The sequence below is a fragment of the Motacilla alba genome, chromosome 13 (assembly GCF_015832195.1).
Source record: "Motacilla alba alba isolate MOTALB_02 chromosome 13, Motacilla_alba_V1.0_pri, whole genome shotgun sequence".
Taxonomy (NCBI): Eukaryota; Metazoa; Chordata; class Aves; order Passeriformes; family Motacillidae; genus Motacilla; species Motacilla alba.
The window spans coordinates 11,907,382-11,930,373 of record NC_052028.1 but is presented as its reverse complement, the minus strand read 5'-3'; the positions used below and the strand labels follow the sequence as shown (position 1 = coordinate 11,930,373).

Genomic DNA, 22,992 nt, shown 5'->3' with positions numbered 1-22,992 from the left:
ATCCCTTTTGGGAGCACCCTGGCCCTCCCCCCGCTGACCACCGCTCCGGGCTACACAATGGGAAATCTATGCAGAAATATTTTTCCCACAACGCCTTCCAAATCATACACACAGCCTGCAATGCTAATAGGCTCAGAGGCATTATTGAGGGAGTTCAATTTACTTTTCCGAGCTCCCTGGGCAGGTGAAAAGGGGAACTCTTTCCCTGTGTCCCTGCTCCTTGCACCAGGACCCACATCTCAGTCTGTGGAGCTGGTTGTGGAGGAAATTCAGGCAGAGAGGAGCAGTAACAAGGCTGGGCTGGGGTTTAGGGGTGCGTGCACCTACAGCTATGACTGACCCCAGCTGCCCCTGGGGAACACAGAGGGAGGTGAAATGGACTGCAGCAGCAGGGCAGAGGAGCACAGACCCAGCTCCATGGGATGTTTGCAGCAGCATGTCCAGCTGAAACTCCCCGAAGCAAAATCCTGAGGCTGCCTGCCCTTCCCTGGTATCTGGGCATTCCTGGGGTGCAGCTCACAGGGGCTGAGCAGAGGAGTGCAAGTAGGAACAAGGCTGTGTCCAGAGCTGAGCTTCAATGAGGGCACAGGGCTGTGTGGATGGGGGTCCCAGGCGAGGGTCCCTGGGGCCAGTGAGGCGCGTGAGTGTCCTCGGGCACCAGCATGGCTGCTCTGCACTGCTGCTCCTGGTAAGCAGAGGCCATGGGGAGGTGATGGGGTGACCTGGTTTGTCATCAGCATCCTGGGAGAAAAGGACCAAGTCCGGGCTCTGAGGAGGTGTTTTGGTGTGAAGAGCTAACTTTGATTTTATTGTAGATAGCACTCAGGCTGAGTCTGCTTACAGTATTTTGAGACAAAAAAAAACTCTCAGGCTGTGGCTCAGCCCATCCTCTGGCTTTCAGCTCACAAGGAGCAGAGGAAGGGAGCAGGAGCCATGCAGGAGCAAAGCCAGGAAGGATCCAGAGCATCTAAAGCATAGATGTACACTGTAACCACAAGGCTGCCGTGTCCTGGCTCTATGGGACAGCCCCAAATCTAGAGACCCTGTGCTGCTGGCCACTGTGAGCACCGCTGGGGCAGGGGGGCTCAGCACACCAGCCAGGGAGAGCAGGGCTGTTGTCCCACAGTGCAGCACAGCGTGAACAAAGCCATGCTTGTCACCCACGCCGTCTCACATGAGCGAGGTCTCCAGATACCAGCACCAGCCCAAGGGAACATTGCTCTGAGGGAAAAACAGGGCAGGAAGGAGCAGCCAGTGCTGGCAGGCCGTGAGGGTCTCACCCTGCCAGGCTCCTCCAGGAGAGCACAGCCCTGTGGCTGCATGCCAGCCATCCATATATCACATCCTGGGGTCTGTGCTGGCCCGGACAGGCAGGGCTGAGCAGCTCAGCTGCCTTTCAGCCCCAGAGAGACCCTCAAACCAGTGGCTACCACCAGGGCTGGGATGCCTGAAAGGTTACACATCAGCAGCCTTCAGCATCTCCAGGAGTCCCCTGGGGTTTTCTGCTCTGGCTGGTGTCAGACACCACTGTCCGTGGCTCCCGGGAAGCCCCACCAGCTCCTCCAGCCCTGCCGCGGCCTCTGCGCTGGCTGGGTGGTAGCAAAGAAGGAGCCGGGTTAAACGTGGGTGAGGCGAGGAAGGGAACGGCCTCAGGGCACTGCAGGCAACGGTACAGCCTCCCAGGAGCATCCTGGAGAGACTCAGCCTGCATCCCATCTGTGTCTGCAGCACGGCAAGAGAAGGCTGGGGGCAAAACCAGGTCATCATTCCAGCTGGGGTCCTGCCCCGGGGGTGCTCATTGCAGAGCCTCGGTCAGCACCTCCCTCCTGAAGAGGGTCCCGGGGGACCAAGGTCAGGCCGTTCTTCCCTCCTCAGACTCCTGCAGAGCGTCAGGGACGGACATGTCCCAGCCATGAGCAGGGAAGGGACGATCTGGGGTGATTTGCTGCAGGAGGAGGTGGCTGGCTGGCAGCAGGGTACCCTGCGCCTGGTGCTCGCCAGGAAACCACAGCTGGGGGGACAGAAGGGGTGACATTTCCGCCGCTGAAATGCAATCACCGGTATTGCCTGGCAGCGTGCGTGTGGCACCGTGCCACCGCTGCTGGCAGAGTGCCCCTGCACACACCAGCGGGGCTCTTGTGCCAGGAGACCCTCTTCCCCACGACCGGGCAGGGCAGGGTGATTTTGCGGGTGCCAGCGGGCGCCGCCGCACCGCGGGCACCCGGCGGAGGTCTGGCGCGGTACCGGGGGTGGGATGTGTCCCGTGGCAGGCGGGGACTCGGGGGCGGGGACGGGTCGCCGTGAGCAAACAGCTGCTGGCCAAGGACGAGCGCTCGGCCACACGAGAGCCCGAGCGCGGCCGCGGCTCCTGCGAGGCACCCGAGAGGCTCCGCGCTGCCGGTCAGTGCCCTCCGCGGGCCGGGCCATGCGGGGTGCGGGCTCTGGGGCTCTGGGGTGCGGGGCGGGGTGCCCGGCGGGGCCGGGCGCTCTTTTCCGCAATGGCCTGGGGGGAGGAAAGTCGTGGAAAGCTCTGGCTGCGCTGGGCGGTGAGCTGCGCAAGCGGAGGCTCCCTCCAAGGGGTGGCTGCAGGGGGAATCCCTGGGTTTTTTGATTTTTACGAAAAACCTTTCCTTCCTGACGAGCCCCCGGGGGCTCCGCTGTCGGTGCTGCTTTTTTGAGGTGGGCTCCGGTTGCGGGCCCCGCTGGGTGTGTCCCGGCCGGGATGCGCCGCGGTCCGAGCTTTGTTGCTGCGGTGGCCGCGGAAACGCCCATCCCTCCTTCCAGCCGGGAGCCAGGCTGGGGATCCCCTGCTTTGGTACCCACCGAGTTGTGCGCAGGTAAACGCAGCCCCCGGCAGCCCAGAGGCTCGGAGCTCCTGAAGGCCTGGGAGGCTTTTCGGCAGTGGGGTGGGGCAGGGCGTTTTGGGGAAGCCCTGTCAGGAGGATGGTCCGGTGTTTTTTTAACCGGGGGAAGCTCGCTTTGCTTCAGGACGGCGGGTGGCGGGGCGCTGGATGTTGTGGCCTCTGTGCTGGGGGACCCCCCGAGCCAGTCGGGCTCTTGGGGTGCGGCCCTGAGCTCACACCTCTGGAGGGCTTTGGAGAGCCTGGAGGGGTGCGCTGCTGGCAAAACAGAGGCTCCCACAAAAGCTCTGCGCATCGCTTAGGATTTCTCACGGGGTCCCCATAACCCGCATTTCTCCGTCGTTGGGTGGGGGCAGGTGTACCCCCGTGCTGGGCCACCCCGATGGACGGGGTGTGTTTGTGCGCGGGTTTTCCCGGGGCTGCTCTCCCGGGATCCGCGGAGCTGGCAGCAGCAGCGGGGGACAGGGATGGGGCACTACAAGGACAGGTCGGGGCTGGGTGTGGTCGGCGATTCTCCACCAGGGCCGAGATCAGTCGGGCGTTCTCAGCCCCGCTGCCACATGCATGGAGTGAGGGAGAAGGGCTGTGCCGTGCTGGGATTTCCCCACGCCCAGGAGGGTACCCAGCTCCGTGCACAGGCTCCAAAGGGGCATTAACGGGCTGCTTGTGCCGGGGCTGGGATCCCTTGGCACCCGCCCAGCATCCGGCCGCAGTGCGGCCCCACTGCGTGTGGGGCGTGTGGGGCTGGCCCCCGGGCAGCAGCCGCGGCAAGGGGTGAGGCTCACACCCTCCCCAGCTGGAGGGGGAAGGGGAGGTGAAAGCAGCTCTGCGTTTCTGCAGAACTCTCTCCCCTCAACCACGGTGCCTGTGGGTGCTTCTGAAAGCTCCCCGTGCCCAGGCAGGGGGACCCGGCCGCGCAGACGGTCGCAGGGCTGGGTGTCCCCTTGCACGGCAGCTCCTGCCGGGATGTGCTGCCAAGCCAGGCAAGTTCATGCGATTTCTCCTGCCCGCTCCATGGCATGAAACCGATCTCCTCCGGGTCAGAAATCCCCCGGGGTGGCCCTGCTCTGCTCTGAATTTTTCTGCAACGTGTCTCAGAGGGAGGGTGAAGGAGCCAGGCGGGGCCGTGCCTCACGGCTGGCCTCAGCTGACGCTCAGCAGTTCATTCATGGCCGGGCTCCATTTTCCAGCTGTTTTTCTCCCTCTACCAGCTTCTCCAGAGCAAATGGCGCTGTTGGAGGACTTTCTCTGGGAGGGTGGGGAGAGCCCACACCGCAGTGGGTTGCAGATATAAATGGTGCTGGTGTTAGAAAACAACCTGCAAGTTACCCTGGAAACCCAGCTGTGTTTCCTGGTCTCCAAGGATGTGTGGGACTGGTGGTGGCCTTGATCGCTGCACAGAAACTCAGATAACAGCTCTGGGGATATTGTGGGGGCTGCCCAGCACCATGAGACAAGGAAAAGTCCCCAGCAGCTGCCGAGGCTGGGATGGCCCCAGGGCTTGGGGCTGCAGGGGAGCAGAAGGACATTGAGGGGTGCATGAGAAGGTCCAGCCCTGCAGAGGATGCTTGGCCCGTTTCCACGTATTCAGCACATTTTCCCCCTCTGGTTTCTCTTGGTACTGACAGGAAACTGTGCAGGCTCTGCACTGCCCCTGGCCTGTGGCGTCCCCTCAGTGCCAGGTACCAAAGGCTCAGTAACCACAGGGTGGCCAGCAAAGCCCCTCTCCCTGATCCATCCTGCAGCACCTGGCAGTGCTCTCCCATGGGCAACACCCCAAGGAGGGAACAAACCCTCCCTTAACTCACACAGCCTGCAGAGAGGGGCCTTGGCTCACACTGACCGGTCTGTTCCCTTCCACAGCTCCTCCTTGCCCTTGCTCCAGTGATTTCCAGCTCGGGAACCATGGCACCCCAAGGAAAGGTAAGGGTGACCTCCCCATGGCAGGGGTGGGCCCAGGGCAGCCCCCAGAGCTGGGGCAGTGTCTCCAGCAGCAGCAAGGACATGGTGACGTGCATGGACACCGTGCTGCCCAGAGTCTGTTTACATTCCTGTCTCTCCAGCCAGTGCTGTCTGGATGTGATGCAGATGGGGGAAGTGCTGGGCTGGGGAGCAGGGACAGCAAGGAGCAAAAATCCTTTTGGGACCACAGTGGGATGGGGAAGAGAAGCGGGGCCGTGGGAAGGGGAAGAGAGATGTCGCACTGGGGATTTGGGCATTTGATAAAGAAAACCCCCGCCTGAGCACGCTGCAAGGCATGCAGCCCTGTTCGGGCCTTTCCCCTCTCCCCAGCCTGGATTTCTTCCCACTCCAGACTGGGGCTGGTGCAGCGTGGCAGCTGGGTGAGCAGGTGCTCGCCTGCAGCCAGGAAAACATCTCAGTGTGGGTGGAAAACCCTGCCTCAGTGCAGCCTGCCTCCCGGCAGGGGAGGAGCCCCAGCCCAGAGCCTCCCTTCTGTTCTTCTGGGGCCAGGCTCTGCTTTCCATTCCCTGGAGAAATCAAGCAATTATTTCCTCCAACCTCACTACCCAAAGCTTCCTGCCCAGCTAAGGCAGTGGTTGCTCTAGGTGGGGAAACTGAGGCACAGTGCAGGTGAGCATTCTCCTGCAGTAAATGGGGTGGAAGAGAGCAAAGCCACGCTGGGAATTTTGCTTCCACCCTCCTGGCCCCAGTGTGGCTTATTTTTAGCTGGGAGGTCCCGGACAGGCCAGGATGACTCAGAGGCTGGAGGAGGGGAGGCAGGAGGCCCCAGCAGCTGAAACAGGATGGAAAGTGGGATGGGGGTATGAAGAGCATGCAGTGGGCAGGATGCTGTTTCCATCCTAACTGATGTTCCCGCACTTGCCTGGGGCTCATTCCCACAGAGAATGCAGGGAATGTGGGGTGATGCAGAACACTGAGCTCCTGCCTCAGTTTCCCTTGCCCCAGCAAGGCAGGCAGCTCATGCTTCGATGGCTCAGCAGGCAGGAACACAGCCCTGCTCCTCCTCTCCATTTAACCAAAGCCAACATCTTGACTTCCCAATACCCTCCAGCCACCCTTGTCCACTCCTGCTGCCTCCAGGCACCTCCTGTGCCTTGCCATTTATTTCCATCCCTGTAAGGCATGCGTGTGGGAGCAGCTTGTGCCAAGCCAGGAGGGTCTGGGAGCTGCCGGGAAGTGGGGCTAAATCCAGCTCTCCTGACGAATCACCTGCAATACGATCTGTCCCGTGCCCGCCTGGTTCCCTGGAAGGGCAGCATCTCCTCTTGGTCCTGCCACAGGGGACACCCTGCCAGCAGCTCCTCCCAGGGGGGACTGTGGGATGTGCCCAGTTTCTCTCTGGAAAACAGGAGGAGAGAGGCTGGTTTGTTTCTGAAGGTGCTGGAGGGGATGTGCAGCAGAGCTGTGCTGTGACACTGGGATGGGACCCGGGAGAGTGGAGCTGCCTGAGTCCATCTCCTTGGGCTCATTCCTGGAGGCACTTCCTGGGTCAGGGACATTGATGCCCATCTTCTCTGAGGATTTGCTGGCTTTAGATGTCCATGCTGGCAGCAGGCCTGGGCCTTTGTACAGCTCCTGAGATCTTAAGGAAGCCATGCAGCAGATCCTGAGCAGATGAGCCCAGGGAGGTGCACATGCCCAGCTGGCACGTGGTACAAGCAGAGCCAAGGGAGGATGCTCAGTTTCCCAGAGTGCTGACACAGCTGACAGCCCCAGCTCAGCTCCCAGCCCTCCTGTTTCTCAGCACAACTAATAAAGAAATGCTGCTGCTCAGTTCTTCCCATTCCGTGCCTCTGGTGGGGATGGATCCCAGTTCCTTATGTGGGGCCAGGATGGTTTCACCTCTGCTTCCACCCAGGGTGGTGCTGATCTCGTTCAGGGTCCCGCTCCAGGCTCCCATGGAGTGAATTCCCTGAACAAAGCTGACCTGGGAAGGGGGATTTTGGTCCCTCCTTTTTCCTGAGGTCTCTGGAGGTGTCATTCCTGGGCAGTCTGGAAGTGGCTGAAGAGCAGATAGAAGTGGATCATATCAACCCCCAGGACTCCTCAGGCTCTCAGGAAAGTCTTTTCCAATACCCAGGGTCTCTGCTCCAGCCCCTTGGATCAGCCTGGGCCCCAAGGGAGTGCATGCTGGAGCAGGACAGGCTGTTGGCAGCTCTGGTGCTCCTCAGAGTTTTCCACTTAGCAGCCAATTGTGCCTGCAATTCTGTCTCCTTGCTTGGAGGCCATGCAGAGCCTGGGCACCCTCAGCATCCAGAGCGGCTCCTTGCTTGCAACAGGCAGTAGAAAATTAATTCCTCTGCAGGGAGAGGAAACAGGAAAGGAAACAACTGCAGAGGAGAACAACTGTTTATGTCTGAGCTTGAGCTTTGCCTTGGGCAACCTGAGCATAACAGATCTGACCTCAGATCAGCTTCAATTGAGGATCTGATCCCCTGCTCAGCTTCAATTTCTCCTTCCCCCATCCCACTGGGGCTGCTCCTTCCTCTTGTACCTTCTCCCTCCTTTCCCATAGGTCTACAGGGGCTCAGTGAAGGATTTCCAGGGCTTTGACGCCAACCAGGATGCAGAGGCCTTGTACAATGCCATGAAGGGATTTGGTATGGATGCTCCTCCAGACTGTCCCAGGGCTACCCTTGGTGTCCCCTATTCCTCTGCTTGTCCCTTGCATGGCTGGGTGTCCTGCATCACTTCCCCTCTCAGCTGACAGACTCTCCTGGTTTCCTCTCCTCCCTGGAGCCAGCTTGGCTCTGCTCGTCCTCCCAGCCCCAACTCCAGGGCAGCTCTGGGCACAGCAGGGTGGCTGTGGTGACTCCTGGCTCTCCCCACAGGCAGTGACAAGGAGGCCATCCTCGACCTCATCACATCCAGAAGCAACAAGCAGCGGGTGGAGATCTGCCAAGCCTACAAGTCCCTCTATGGGAAGGTAAAGGCAGGAACACTCCCTGGCCCACGGCCCCACTGCAAGCACAAGTGGCCATGGCTGCCACCCCCCAGCCCACACAGGGACCCACCCCTCCCTGGACCTACTCAGAGGTGCTGTGGAGCAGAGGATCCCCCAGCCCCTTTGTCCCCCTCCCCAGGACCTCATTGCAGACCTGAAGTACGAGCTGACGGGGAAGTTTGAGCGGCTGATCGTGAGCCTGATGCGGCCCCCAGCTTACGGAGATGCCAAAGAGATCAAAGATGCCATCTCGGTAAGGAAGGGGTGGGCACACCACCCAGGGCCCCTCAGAGGGCACCCCAGCCAGCCCCAGGGCTCATGGGCTGTGTCTCTGCCCGCAGGGCATCGGCACAGATGAGAAATGCCTCATTGAGATCCTCGCCTCCCGCACCAACCAGGAGATCCATGACCTGGTGGCTGCCTACAAAGATGGTGAGGGCTGAGAAAGGGCAGGGGCTGCCCTGTGACCTCTTGGGCCACAAAAAGGCGAAGGGATCCAGGTCTCCAGGTCTGAGTTCTTCCCTTCCTCTTCCACTAGCCTATGGGAGAGACCTGGAAGCTGACATCGTTGGAGACACATCAGGCCACTTCAAGAAGATGCTCGTTGTTCTGCTTCAGGTATGTCCATCTGTCCAGCGTCTGTAGGTGGTGGGTGCCTGTGCCCTGCGGGGCTGAGCCCATCTCTCTCCCACAGGGTGCCAGGGAAGAGGACGATGTGGTGAGCGAGGACTTGGTGGAGCAGGATGCCAAGGTGAGCCTTGCTGGGTCGCTCGGATAGGTGGCATCTGGTGGCATGGGTGGATGGGGTTGGTGGCACTGGGACATCTGGATTTAGGCTGCAAAAGGTGGGTGGGTGGCAAGGGAGCACCCTGAGTCAGGCTGTGCCACCTTCCCCATCCCACCAGGACCTGCTGGAAGCTGGCGAGCTGAAATGGGGCACAGATGAGGCCCAGTTCATCTACATCCTTGGCCGGAGGAGCAGGCAGCATCTCCGCCTGGGTGAGCATCGCCTGCGAGCTCAGGGTGGGCCTGAAGGTACCTTGGCAGCTTCTCCAGGCATCTCCTTGCTCTGATCCCACAGTCTTTGATGAATATCTGAAGATTGCTGGGAAGCCCATTGAGAGGAGCATCCGGGGGGAGCTCTCTGGTGACTTTGAGAAGCTGATGTTGGCCGTAGGTAAGCCAGCCCCACATGGGGATCCTGCACAAACACACCACTGCCCTTCCTGGGCTGGGAGGGCTCAGCACCGGGGCCAGCAGGGTCAGGGCTGTGGCTGTACCTGGTATCAGGGAGCTCAGGGAGGCTCCTTCAGGATGGGTGGGGATGCTGGATGTGGTTCCCCTGGGGTGTGGGTGCTCAGAGGTTGGGGGCACTGGGGGTACTGGTGAAGCTGGGTGGTGGCATCCCTCACCACACCTCAATTTCCCTGCAGTGAAATGCATCAGAAGCAAAGCAGAATATTTTGCTGAAAGGCTCTACAAGGCCATGAAGGTGAGTGTATTTCCCCTTATCTACAGGGGGCCCCCAGCGTTGCAGGGATGTGGCCAGAGGAGGGGTCCCCTTGCCACGGGGTGTTGCTGGAGAGCAGGGTGACACAGGTCCATGAAGGCAGGACTTAGGTGATGTGGGGTCTCTGCCCTTCCCTCCGAAGGAGTTATTCCTACAGAGCCAGGGCTGGGTAGAAATCAGATAGAGGGTCCAACATGTGATGGGCTGAGCAGAGTTGCTTGGCCATCCCAGGCTTGATGTGGGGCTGGTCCACTGCAGGGTCTGGGCACGAGAGACAACACGCTGATCCGCATCATGGTGTCGCGCAGCGAGATCGACATGCTCGACATCCGGGAGGTGTTCAGGACCAAGTATGAGAAATCTCTCTACAACATGATAAAGGTAAGTGCTGGGGGTCCCTGCTCACCCTCCAAGCAGCTGCTGGTGCTGCCTCGCTCATGATGCCAGCGCTCCTGGGAGGGCTGTGCTGGGTGTCCATCTCTGAGGACAGGGTTCAGGGAGACCCCTCTCCATGAGCCCATCCAATGGCACTGCCTTGTTTTTATCTACTACATGGTCCTCTGTCTCCATCTCCTTTTCCAGGAGGACACGTCTGGGGAGTACAAGAAGGCACTGCTGAAGCTGTGTGGAGGGGACGATGAGTAAGACCACTTGTCACCCCCCTTTGTCCCTCTTTGTTCCCTTGGTGCTGGGTACAACATCTGGCTCAGAGCCTGGTGCAGCAGCTGGACCAGCAGCACCCACAGTGACTGTGGTTCGGTACAGGGGGCCCTGTGGCCCCTCTGCATGGCCAGCCACAATGTCACAGTCCCTTCTTGGCCCATGGGAGCCCTGCAGGGCAGGGCCAAACCCCTGGAGGGAGGATGCTCTGGTGGGGGAGGTTGGGATTCACCACACATTTCCTCCCATTCCCACCCATCCAGCCCCACAGCAAGCACCTGGTTCCTGCCCCTGTGCCCAGTGGATACAAAACACCCCTCATGGAGGAGCAAGACAGGGTGAGGGGGGCTGCTGGCAGGCCCAGGGCCCCCATGGCTCACTGTCCCCTGTCCTTGCCCTCCGTTGCAGTGCTGCAGGTGAGTTCTTCCCCGAGGCGGCGCAGGTGGCCTATCGGATGTGGGAGCTTAGTGCGGTCAAAGTAGAGGTCAGCACCCCCACCCCCCTGCACCCCCTCTGTGCTTCCTGCCAGCTTGGGACCCCTGGCTGCTCCTGTCTGCCATGGGGCACAGCCAGCCCCACACCTCTGCTCTGACTCTCGCTCCCCGGCTTCTCTCGATGCCATTCTCTGGTTTGGGGGTACAAGGTTGGCAGGATGTACCCGTGGCAGGGCTGGCTGCCCCCCGTGGGCTCCACTAACCCCCTCCTCTCTCTGCGGCCTTCCTCCCTTGGGGCAGTGGGTCCTGCATGTCTCTGCAATGCAACACATGCAGCCCTGGCTCCAGTGCCCACCAAAGAACTCCTGCCCCCTGGGGCAGCCCAGAGCTGGCCAGGGCATGGCTGCAGTGTGGGGAACAGCAACATGCATGCAGCTGAAACTCCCACAAGAGGGTGCTTTGGGATGTGCAGAAAATACACCCTGATCCCTACACGAACACTGTGAGGATGGAGATGTGTTTGGAGCATAAGGACACAGGAGGATAGAACTGTAGAGCAGGAGTGGGCACCCTTTTAGTGACTCATCCTCTGTCTCTCAGTGACATGGCAGGCCCAGGCTGAGATGTTCCAGGCTAGGGCAGGCAGGTGTAACACTGGGCAGGACTCCAGGACTCCAGGGATTGTCTGTTGCTGTCCTCTTCCTGCTCTCTGCTGTCTGGCTATGGTTTGCCCCTTAATGGAAGGGGTGACAGAGGTGGGGAGATCCTCACTGATCCCCAGGTGCTTGCACTAACACAGAACCTGCTTTGGCCTCAGCTTGCTGGGTGGCACCTTCCCTCTTCTCCATCTCTCCATCCCTCCCTCTCTCCATCCCTTCATGCCTTCCTCCCTCCCTCTCATCTCGAGGGTGAACATGACCCCCTCTCTGCACCCACAGCTGCGAGGAACCGTGCAGCCTGCAGGAGACTTCAACGACGACGGCGACGCGCAGGTGCTGAGGAAGGCGATGAAGGGCCTGGGTAAGCGGGGACCTGAGTCTAGGCCCTTCCTGCTGCTCCTCAGCAGCTCCCAGGGCACAAAATCCACCCTGGCCCACACAGGGCTGCGTGGAAGCCCCAGGGGGAGTAGAGACGGAGGTGTGGGAGTTCTCCCTTCCCCGCCTCCCCAGTGTGCAGGGGTGGTGATGTGCCCGTGATCAGGGGTGACACGGTGACACAGTGTGGCTCTGCTGTCATTGCAGGCACGGACGAAGGGGCCATCATAGAGGTGGTGACCAAGAGGAGCAACGCCCAGAGGCAACAGATCCTAAAGGCTTACAAGGCTCATTATGGCAGGGTACTGCAGTCTCCATCCCACCCTGCTTCCTCCTGCCCACATCCTGCCCCCTCCCACATGGAGATCAGCCCCTCACTGAAAGGAATCCTGCCCAGGGAGCAGTGGGCAGCTGGGGCACACCCACATGCCCTGGCATGGCTCCCCCAAGGGAAACAGTTGTCACAGCTGTCTCCCACTCTGGGTGCCCCAGCAGCCCAAGCGAGGGTGTCCCTTCCCCTTCACTTGCCCCATCCCTCAGCTCTGCACAGATGACTCCAGAGCCAGAATCTCCCCAGAGCCACCCGAATATGTGACTTTAAACTGCCCCAAGGGTTTTCACAGATGTCTCCAGTCCTTAAGCTCTCCTCCCCTTTTTTCCTCTCATGTTGCCTCAACTGGTCCATCCCTGCAGAAGTAGCTGGGGACTAAACCCTCAAATGTTTTTGCAGGACCTGATGGCAGACCTGAAATCCGAGCTGTCTGGCAGCTTGGCCAAGCTGATCCTCGGGCTGATGCTGACGCCGCCGCAGTACGATGCCAAGCAGCTGAGGAAGGCTGTGGAGGTAATTGTCACACTGCTGGTGGCCCGGGGCTGTCAGTGCCCACAGCTTCACGTGCCCCAGGGTCTCTCTCTTATGGAGAAGAAAAGATCAGAAAGCACCAGGACAAAGACCTGGTTTGCACTCAAGACTTGCATGCCTCTTTGCAGCCCAGCATGCTCAGCCAGCTGGTGGCCACTGGAGAGCCAGGGTAGGGGAAACCAGCAAGATACACTGCAATCCACCAGTCACACTAGCTGGGACCCCACTAGCAGCAGACTTGGACACTTCCATGTTGATTCCTCACAGCCCTTGGGGCCATTTGCTGGATGTAGACTTTTGCCACATGGTTGGCCTGGAGCCCTCCTTGCCTGGTGCTGCAGGGCAGTGCCATCATGTCCCCATTTGGTGTTGGCACCTGCAGCACCCACCATGGCACTCTCTTCCAGGGGGCCGGCACAGATGAGAGCATCCTCATCGAAATCATGGCCACGCGGAACAACCAGGAGATCAGGGCTATCAACGAGGCCTATCAGGAAGGTAGGGCACAGGAGGGACAGGGGGAGCACCCAGGTTCTGGGCACAGAGCACACTGTGCAAGGCCCTTCCAGAGCCCAGGCAAAACGTCTCTGGGATGGGTCCATGGCTTGGTGCTGTGAGGGTCTGTTAGTCCCCCCAGCAGAGCGATGGTCTTTGCCTCTTTCCATCTCCTGGTGACATGCCCCAGCTCTGCCATCATTGTCTCCTTCCCTGAGAGCTCTTTCACAACGATTCTATTTCCTCCAAAGTACCTGCAGCAAGAGGCTGTGCTTATTCTCAGGACATTAGAGCTGCTGGGGTGATCCCCTCCTCCCGGGTTTGAATTCAGCATCTGCTTCAGCCCTGCTTCCCATGGGGATCACGGGGAAAACAGGCACAGGTGGGTGGGAATCTGAGCCACAGGGCTCAGCCATCCTTTCTCCACAGCCTACCACAAGAGCCTGGAAGATGACCTGAGCTCTGACACATCGGGGCATTTCAAGAGGATTCTCGTCTCCCTGGCTCTGGTAAGGGCAACTCTCACTGGATCTTTTCCTCTCCCTGCCACAGGCAGAGCTGGGGGTCTGGAAGGACAGTGGCTGGAGAAGACACAGCATCCCTGCCTGGCTGGGCAATGCTGCTGGACTCTGTCTGCCACCCCCTCACTTGGGGCTCCTCTGGGAGATGTCCCCTCTCCATCTCCATGATTTTTGTATCCAACCACAGGGCAACCGTGATGAAGGACCAGAGAACCTCACACAGGCACACGAAGATGCCAAGGTAAGACCCACATTGGCAGTGCTCTCATGGGCTTTGCATTGAAAAAAAAGAGAGGATGTTGCATGCCCTGGTCTGGAATTGACATTCTCAGGGAAGCAAACGCTGCTGGGCCAGGGTCTCTGTAAACTGCAGGGGGAGATGCCAGGTGAAATGAAACCCTTGGAAGTAAAGCTCCCATGCCTGATTCCTGAAGCTCTGCTGCTCTGTGCATGGCGAGGGCAGCCCCAGGGAGTTCCCCACCTGTAGGCTGCAGCCTTTCTTGTGCAGAGCTGCCATTCTGGGGTTCAGTAACACGCACTGATGCTGAAATTTGGCTCATGAGCTTCAAACACAGCTTTGGGCTGGTCTGCGGGAGCCACCCACCCCTGTGTGTTGTGCAGGGGGCAGCCCTGACACTCTGGGGTGCTCCACACCTCTCCTGAGCTGTGGTGAGACACCACTGGAGGGGGAAGGCTGAGCAGCCAGAAGCAGTGCAGGGAGGTGTGGGGGCCATTCCCTGGCTGCGCTCCTGGTCCCAGGAGACCTGTGACCCACGGGCTGTGTCCCCTGACCCCCTGCTCCTCAGGGCTGCGTCTTCTCTATAAGGGGCTGGGAAGATCAGGGTCAAACCTGAGATCTTGCTTGGCTGTGCTGTGCCAGCACTGGATGATCCAATGCACGGGAGAACAGCACAGCATTCCCAGCAGGGCTGCCACCAGCAGAGGGAGTGGATGCTGTGCTGCCTGTCCATGCACTGCCTGCACCCTGCCACCCTCTGTGCCTGTACCTCTGCCCAGGCACTGCCTGCCCCCTGCCACCCTCTCTGCCTGTTCCTCTGCCCAGGCACTGCCTGCACCCTGCCACCCTCTCTGCCTGTACTTCTGCTCCTGCCTTTTCGGGATTGCCTAAAAACAGAGGCCAGACAAAATTAAGGGAGTAAAAAAGCAGTTATATATATTGAAAGAATTCAGGTACATTTAGGGCACACATAAAAATGGATGACACCCAGAATGGATGACAGGTCATGGGTTTTCATATTTTTATAAGTTTGGTCCATTTGCATGTTAGGGGTTAATATTCCAATTACAGCTTCAGGTAATGAAGTAATTTACTCCAAGTTTGCTCCCCCCCAGCTTCCTTTTATTTACATTTCTCGAGGCCTGAGACAATAAGGTGTCCTTGATTCCCAGGCCTAAAAAGGAATTGTTTTGTCTGACTAAAATGGGAAAGCAGTAGCTAACACTCCATATGGAGTTTATTTAGAGTTATACACTAAGACATTGCAGGATTACAAATATATGAAAAATATAAAAGCTAAAATCCTAAAGCATCACTGCCCATTCCCTGCCTGCACCCCTGCTGCGTGTGCTGCTGCTCACCTCACCCTGCTGCACAGAGAGAGCCAGGGATGACAGGCACAGGGACAAGCCAGCCAGGTGGCACCTGACCTGGCACCACGCTGTGTTTTATCAGCAAAACTGCCCTTGCCCTCCTCCCACTGGCAGAGGTGGGCTGGCAGTGGGAGCCAGCCTAAAGCCAGGTGAGGGTGCTCCAAGAGGAGCAACAGGCTGGCACCCAAGTGCCAGGGCTGGGGGGACTCACTTTGTTTGGCCACAGAGCACGGTACTGTTGTAGAGGCCAAGCTGGAGGAGGACACAGGTGCTGCTCGTGGGGAAGCAGGGCACCCGGGGACAGGTAGTTTTAAGGGATTTTGCTAGACTTCCCTTGCTTTGTCAGGGAGTGATAAAGGTTGAGCAGCACCTTCTGACCCTGTTGTCTTCCTGTCTCTCTCTCTCTCCACCAGGTTGTTGCTGAGACCCTGGTGAGTGCCTGCCTTTTTGCTCCTCACCCTTCTGCACGTTTGAAGGGATGCTGCAGTCCTGGGGTGCAGGGCTGGGGCTGGGAATTGCAGCCCCACAAGCCAGGCCTTTCTGACCACATGGGCTGTGCTCACTGGCTTGGGACTCTTGCATCAGGACAGGGGACAAGGGGACAGATGGGACCTGCAATGAGGGCACTTCCTGCACTGTGGGACAGGACAGGGGGAAAGGCACCTGCCCTGCCCTTGGGGACCAAGCCTGCCTGCTGCCTGCATGTGGGACCTGTGTTCCAGGCAGTGTGGGACCCAGGGCTGGCTTCCCTGGCTCCCCAAAAGTGGGAACTGGGAAAGGGGTGACTTTCTCCTGTAATAGCCTAATGGATGACATGAGCACAGCCTCCCACTGATGCCCACAGAGGAATGGCAGCCATTCATTCATGGGCAGCACTGCTGTGGCCCAGGGTGGCTTCTGTATCTGGCAGCCCTGAGTTTTCTCTTCAGGTGGTGTGTTGGTCACCTCTGAAACATCCTCCACAAAGGACAAAAAAAGTCTTAACCATGAGCATTGCAGAGCTTTTTTCATAAAAACTGGAAAACATCTTTTCTTAGAGATAATCTGTGAGTGTGCAGCTTCACATCCAGGCAGAGGAAATGCCTTTTTAGGGGGAAAAAGTCCCCAGCTATTTTCCTGCTCATCATCTCTTAACAAAAGGGTTTCTAGTCAGGACTGGCTGTCCCAGGAAGAGCTTTTTGACACCTGTGTCCCTCTGTGCTATATCTCCCTCTCCACTCTTTGTTCTCTCTCAGAAACTTGCTGATGTCTCCAGCAATGACTCCAGCGACTCCCTGGAGACCCGATTCCTCAGCATCCTCTGCACCCGCAGCTACCCCCACCTCCGCAGAGGTAGGATCACACTTCTCCATCAGCTGCAACACAAGTGCTTGGATTTGGGCTGGGTGGGAAACGGGGAGATTGGTGTCCCCTCAAGGCAGAGGTTGAGCCCTGTCTCCCCAGCTGTGGTGGGGATGAGGCAGTGGGAAGAGAGGGTATGGCCTGGCATTTGAGGTGGCTTATTGCAGTCACCCAAGCCTGCTCTGGTCACACCTGGTCCAGAAGTCTCCACAGCTGAGGCTCGAGTCTCCAGGGTGCCCAGGGCTAGGATGGAACAGCTCAGCAGTGACCCCTTCCTCTCCCCCATCCCCAGTGTTCCAGGAGTTCATCAAGATGACCAACCACGACGTGGAGCACGCCATCAAGAAGCGGATGTCGGGAGATGTGAGGGACGCCTTCGTTGCCATCGGTCAGTGCTCCCCCTGCACAGGGCTCCCACAGGGCAGGCAGCCCTTCAGCTGTCACTGCCAAGGCAGAGGGGCAGCAGATTCCTGCTGGGAATCTCCGTGTTGGGCCGTGGAGACTCCCACTGGGGCATGGGGTTGGGGCACTTACGGGGTGCCTAGAGAGGGCCAGGCCTGCACCCTTGTACCAAGGAGGGGCTTGTGGCTGAGACAGTGGTGCCACAGCCACTTGCTGTGATGTGTCCCCTGGGTGCCATGAGCCCTCTTTCTGTCCCCTCTGTGTGTCACAGTCCGGAGTGTGAAGAACAAGCCAGCTTTCTTCGCTGACAAGCTCTACAAGTCCATGAAGGTGAGGACAGACCCTGCTGGGGCTGGGCTGTGGCAGAGGGCCGTGCTGGGCTCCTTTGGGACTGTGCTTTAACCCTGTGCAAGGGATGGGCTTTGTCCTCTGGCTGTCCCTGAGGGAGCAGGGAGGGCTGGGCTCAAACCAGCATCTGGGGCTATCAGGAGATGTGTCAGGCTGATGTCTTGTAGCAAGTCCAGCACATGTCCAAGGAGAGAGCACAGAACAGTTAGGGTTGGAAGGGACCTTTAAAGGTTTCATCTAGTCCAATTCCCTGCAATAAGCAGGGACATCCTCAAGACTATTTAGGGCCCATCCAACCTGGCCATGAATGTTTCCATAGAGGGGAGATCCACCACCTTTCTGGGCAACTTGTGCCAGTTTCACCACTCTCACTATAAAAAATTTCTTCCTTGTAACTAGTCTAAATCTTCTCTTTTAACTTAAAACCATCACCCCTTTTCCTATCACTGCATTCCCTGCTAAAAAGTTTGTCCCATCTTTCTGAAGCCCCTTTTAAGTATTAAAAGATTGCAATAAGGTCTCTCCAGAGCATTCTCATCTTCAGGCTGAACAACCCCAGTTCCCTCAGCCTCTACTCACAGGAGAGGTGTTCCAGACTCATTTTTGTGGCCTTCCTGTGGGCCACAGCTTGGACTGTGCTGGAGATGCCAGGAGCATCTGTGAGCCCCAGTTCCTGCCGGGCTTTTTGTTCAAGCTCTCCCTTGCAGGGTGCAGGCACAGATGAGAGGACCCTGACCCGGATCATGATTTCTCGGAGCGAGATTGACCTGTTCAACATCCGGGGCGAGTTCATAGACCTGTTTGACAAATCACTGCACCACATGATTGAGGTGAGGGGACCGGGACATGCCTTCTTGGCACATCCCCTTGTCTGGCTGAGTCCTGGCCCTGAGGGGACCTGAGCCATGAGTGGCACAAGGGCTGAGCATCACCTGGGCAGGGGGAACCTGCCCCCAGCAGCCCCAGAGTTGGCTGGTCTGGCTGTAGAGAGGATGTGCTGGCATCTTCCACTGCTGCAGGGATACCTGCAGGGTGTCCAGGACATGGAGCTGTGCCTTCCCTGTGCCCAGCACCTTGATCCAGGCTTCCCCAGGGCTGGTTCTCTGACACAGCTCTCCCTCTTGCAGAAGGACACCTCTGGCGACTACCGCAAGGCTCTGCTGGCCCTGTGTGGTGGGGAGGACTAGGTGGCAGCTGGGGCCCTTTGTGTCTGAGCCAGCACACAGCCACTGCCTTGATGTCACCGCAGCTTCGGGGGCTTCAGGGGACACTCAGTCCCCTCCAGAGAACAACTCACTTTGCGCTGGAAAGCAGCACCACATTACAAGCGGGGGAGTCTCGGGGAGGGGAGCGGAGGGGTCTGGGTAGGGAGATTGTCTTGAAGCAAAATAATTCATACCTGAACATGCCACTAAACCAAGGAATTTACCCAGATGGAAAAGACAATTTTAAATCTGATAAATAAAACCTCACTGTTGCTGACCCTGGGGCGAGAGCAGTTGACTTACTGGGGCAGGTTTGGGTGGGACTGGGAAGCCTTGGTGTCTCCTTGCTCCTGTAGGCAAACTCGGGTAAGAGCCCAGCCCCAGCTCCAGGGAGGAAGGGCCCTGAAGACACCACAAAACCTCTCTGAGCAACGCTTCTGCTGAGACAGGGCCTGAAAATGCATGTGGGGCTGGCAGCAGTGCAGGGACTTCACCAAGGGCTTCACTTCATGCCTCTGAAAATCCCCGGCAGGGTTCATGCCGTTGTGTGGATGATGCTTTCATAAACCAGAGATACAAATCAGACTTGATGGCATCCACCCGTCCTCACACGCGGTTTCCTGTGCTTTCAAGCTGCTGAAGAAGCAGTCGAAAGGCACATGCCATAGAGGCTACACCCCCAAACAGTTTGTTTGCACTTCCCCCAACACTCGGGAGAAAAGAACTGGAATTTCCAAAAGCGGGAAATTCCAGCACTTTCAATTGTTTCCAAGTCAGAACAAAAAGTTGTGAATACCCTAGTCTTCCTCAGAACAGCTGGCTGAGGAAAGCTTCACCTTCAAAATATCAAAGCAGTGTTAGGAATAATAACACAATATTATTACAACACTTCAAAACCAGCTGAGGTCAAGAAGCAGCAACATGTAGAGACAAACCAGGGAAGCTGAAACAACTCAGCTGGGTATTATCCACTAAAAATTCCCTTGTTACCTTCCTGTAAAACATCCCCTTGTAACAAAATAACCTTTCCTGGGGGAAAACAGCAGGGTTGAAGCTTTTTTACCCTCCCCATACTCCCCACAGAGATTTGGTTTCCTCTGTCTAGCCCCCGTGTGTAAGTAGGATTGGGCATCCGTGTCCAGGCAGCATCTGGGGGGCTCAACATACCCCAGCAGCCTATGGGTCACCTGCTTGGCCAGGAACCTGCTGCAAAGACTGAGCAGCTGCAGAAGTTGTTTTGAAGGGAGGATGCAACCCCAACCTTCATCTGCCCGTCTCTTCCTGCGGCTCCGCACTGCAGCTCCGAGCTTTGCAGCAGAGGCTTCTGGAGACAAGGGCAGCACAGAGACTGCAGGGAGCAGAGCTGGCCAGGAACCTGCAGCTGGGAACAGGGCTCAGGGGTGAGGAAGGCCCAAGGAGCTTTAGAGGCTTGGGTGACAGCCCATCACTCCTGGGAGAGCTGGATTTGGGGCAGTGAAGCCCTGTTCCTCCAGAGCAGGGGGAAACCCTGCTCAGTGTTAGCACACAGCCAGGACAGGTGAGCCATCATCTGCTTCATTCTTGTTGCCAAAACACACTCGAGGGGTTTGTCCGGGGGGGTGTTCGCAGGTGTAAACACTCCAGTGAATTTTCTGGCTGTTTGCTATACGCCAATGGCCAGGGCCATTCACCACCCCCAGCCTGCATGTCTCGGAGTGGCACAGGACCACAAGTCAGCCCCTCAGGGCCAGTCCCCAGCCCAGCTCAGGGTGATGCCACCACCAGGAGGACTGGCTGACCAGAGCACACTGTTCCCAAGGCCAGGAATTTCCCTGGTTCCTGCTGCAGGCTGCTCCTACAATGCAGACAAGATAGCAGAGTCACATAATGTTCGGGCACAGGAAGGGAGAGAGAGATTGGGTTTCCTCCTTGAGGAACTCCCTCTTCTGAAAAAATCCTGCAGCCAAAAATCCTTTGTCTTGCTCCAGTGCCATAATAATCCATCTCCTGCAGCAGCTGCTGTTTCAGCTGGAGCAGAAAACAGCCGGTGGTATTTTAATTGCTGCAAATACTCAGCACAGTCAATACCCCATGTGAGCACGGGCTATTTCAGCACCTGCCCCATGCTGGGGTTGGGTCTGCCCTACAAAGAACCACAAACTGCCCTGAGCTCAGCAGAGCTACCTATCCTAAGGCAATGCCAAGAGGGTGATGGGATCTTGGGAAGCACTAGCATGGCCTCTGGGACTCACTCATAAAGCAGCTTCATCCCCATCCCTGTAGCACGCCAGTCTCCAGAGAAAATACACTTTATAGCACCACTGTCCATGGAAACACCTCTGCTCCCTGCACTGGCTCCAACCCACCCAATCTGAGGGCAGCTGGTGACAAATCTCATGCCTAACCTCTGAGATCAACAAGGAGGTGAGCATTTTAAGGAAGGCTAAGAAAGGAAGGAGGAAAAATCAGCAAGGCTGTCAGCAGGGTAAGGGCTGGAGGCAGGTCTGTGCTAGCCATCCACGCATTAGCTTTCAGGGGTACTGCAGGGAAGAGCCTGGGATTTACACTTTGCACATTGACCAGCAATGTCGGGGGCAAGGGCTCGCTTCCAGGCAAAGCCAAGGCCAGATTTCACAGGTTGCAACATCCAGAAAACCCCACGAGCCCATGTGTGCTGCGCAGAGAGGGCCGGACCTCTGCTCTGAGTCAGCCACCGTCGATCCTCTCTGCTGCCAGCCCCTGGAGAGGAGGAGCCACAGAGGCAGATGGGATGCTGGCCTAAATCCTTAAAACAATGTGAGCCACTTCCATCCCACCTTCCTCTGAAGGGAGAAACGCAGCCTTCAGCCTTGGGAGGTGGTGAGCTGGGGCTGGGGAAACAGCTGAGCTCTCCAGGACTGTTCCCATATCTCTGGAGCAGCTCTACAGGACATGATGACTGCTGCTGAGCCCTGTCCTCAGGCATTGCAACTGGATGAGACACGGCCTGGGGAGAGAGGAAGAGGGGAAAATCCCCTCTGTGCCTATTGCTGATTTTGTACAATGAGATTCCAAATTATTCAAAGCTTAAGTCATTCAAGGAAATCCTCTGAGCAATCCCAGATGTGGTTCCCACAGTTTTTGGCCCCACTATGGGACTGCACCAGGTCCCACCACAACCCATCCCTGCTGGCTGTGAAGGAGAGAGAGGATGGCAGGAGGTGGTGATCTCCTGTGAAATGGGTGACGCTGAGTCTGGCCTCACGTGCCAGAGGCAGAGGAAGAAGGGAGCCCTCATCCAGTGAGATGGTAAAGCAGCCCAGCATTCCTGGAAAGCCAGGGTGTGATCCAGCCCCCCGTGAAGGCAGGGTACTGCAGAGGCTCGGTGGAGCAGGAATGTTCCCCAATACCTCCCCTCTCTCCTGTCTTGATCCCTTCCACACTCCCTTCTGTCCTCCCAGCAGCCAACTATCCCAGGCTCCCTCCCCTGCCTCTCCCTTGCCCTCCATCCCAGAGCCCTCCCATCCTGCCAGGTTAATTTGAGTTTCTGATTTGCATAAGCAGCAGATCACAATGTTCTGGAAATCCCCTCCTGCAGCCAGAGCTTCCTCCCCACTCTCACAGCGTCACTGTCGGCCTCCTGCTTCCTTTCGCTGCCGGAGCATCGGGACATATCCCACCAGCACTGCACAAACAGCAGCTACCAGCGGCTGATGCTGAGAGGGATCCATCAGCAGCCCCCTGCAGAGCTGAGCCCTGGAATGCTGGGCCAAACCAGCTGCATCCACTGCCTGCTCTGCTCCCACCTTGCTCCAGGGCCAGCTCCAGGCACAGCCACCCACGGCAGCCGGGTCCTGCCTGGCCCCATTGCCCCGTCAGGGTTCAAGTGAGCTCTGTTTGCCCAGCAGCAGAGAGCAGGGGGATTTTTTGGTCAATAAGAGCTGTTGGGCCAATGCCACTTTGAATTCACATCACTTGCCCCACCCTGCTCACGCCGGAGTGGGATCAACTTGAAGGAAGCCAGACTTGATCTGAGACAAGCAGGACCTGAGGACAGGGGAGTTCCACCGGCCCCCATCCACAGCCTGTGCTCCTTCTCAGCCCATTTCCCACAGCACAGCAGCAATCAGGGCATGTTCACATCAGTAGGCTGCAACTGAAGGTGCTGAACCCAAGTCTCTGTACCAAAAAAAAACCCCTAGTGTGTCAACGTGTCAGCTGTGAACACACCCTCAGAACCACACAGGCGTGCTCATAAACCACAGCTGCCATCAGGGGAGTCTTCTCCCCTGGGAGCACGGTGGGACCAAAGGAATGAGGAAGGACCAGCAGGACCAAAAGCCTTTCATTTTCATAGTGAAATTCATGCTGGCGTTCGGGCCAGCGTGAGCTGGCAACCTCAGGTAAAAACACAAAGAGCAGCTGGCTAGAGAGGTGGAGAGGTGCCGAGTGAGGCCGTGCCATCCACAGGTTCCCAGGTGCAGGCAGACCCCAGACCCACAGCTCCTCACCCTCCTGCCCAGCACTCACACTCCTGCCACCCAAACCACATGGACTAAAGCCGGGCCCTCTTCAGGCCTTGCAGTTCACACCTGGCAAGTGTAGACCAAACACCCTGCCAGGTACAACTGTACCTGCTGGCAAGGAGCTGGGGAGCTGGAATCAGCCTCTATAAAACAGAAACATTTAAAGCTTTGGTGTTTATTCCAGCACCAGCTGGCTCCAGCCTTGGTTCTGACCGCCAGTCCTCCTGGTGGATGGTTTCCAGGGATTCTCTGCAACCCAGGAAAACCATCACCTGTGCACCTCCATCAACAGACCCA

The 22,992-nt window shown here is 57.9% G+C and overlaps 1 protein-coding gene across 3 annotated transcripts; it reads left to right on the top strand.

Annotated features, from left to right (window-relative positions):
* The first annotated feature begins 2,255 nt into the window (after positions 1-2,255).
* ANXA6 (annexin A6) lies at positions 2,256-18,494 on the top strand. 3 transcript variants are annotated; one of them, XM_038150411.1, is made up of 26 exons: positions 2,256-2,400; positions 4,725-4,784; positions 7,360-7,444; positions 7,676-7,770; positions 7,928-8,041; positions 8,130-8,220; positions 8,327-8,406; positions 8,483-8,539; positions 8,694-8,787; positions 8,870-8,965; positions 9,222-9,280; positions 9,557-9,679; positions 9,881-9,939; positions 10,367-10,442; positions 11,331-11,412; positions 11,634-11,728; positions 12,157-12,270; positions 12,696-12,786; positions 13,213-13,292; positions 13,492-13,545; positions 15,329-15,346; positions 16,151-16,247; positions 16,549-16,644; positions 16,930-16,988; positions 17,714-17,836; positions 18,134-18,494. In XM_038150411.1, the coding sequence occupies exons 2-26, from the start codon at positions 4,767-4,769 to the stop codon at positions 18,191-18,193; spliced, it is 2,016 nt and encodes a 671-aa protein (XP_038006339.1). In that variant the 5' UTR covers positions 2,256-2,400; positions 4,725-4,766; the 3' UTR covers positions 18,194-18,494. The 3 variants fall into 3 exon arrangements, with proteins under 3 accessions (XP_038006339.1, XP_038006341.1, XP_038006340.1); XM_038150412.1 differs by lacking the exon at positions 2,256-2,400 and adding an exon at positions 2,539-2,837; XM_038150413.1 differs by lacking the exon at positions 15,329-15,346.
* Positions 18,495-22,992: the final 4,498 nt, after the last annotated feature.

Excerpts from the sequence above, each read along its gene's own strand:
- ANXA6 (XM_038150411.1), top strand. Across the intron at positions 11,413-11,633 it reads GAAGGCGATGAAGGGCCTGG|GCACGGACGAAGGGGCCATC; the intron begins GTAAGCGGGGAC and ends CTGTCATTGCAG. Across the intron at positions 16,989-17,713 it reads AGCTCTACAAGTCCATGAAG|GGTGCAGGCACAGATGAGAG; the intron begins GTGAGGACAGAC and ends TCTCCCTTGCAG.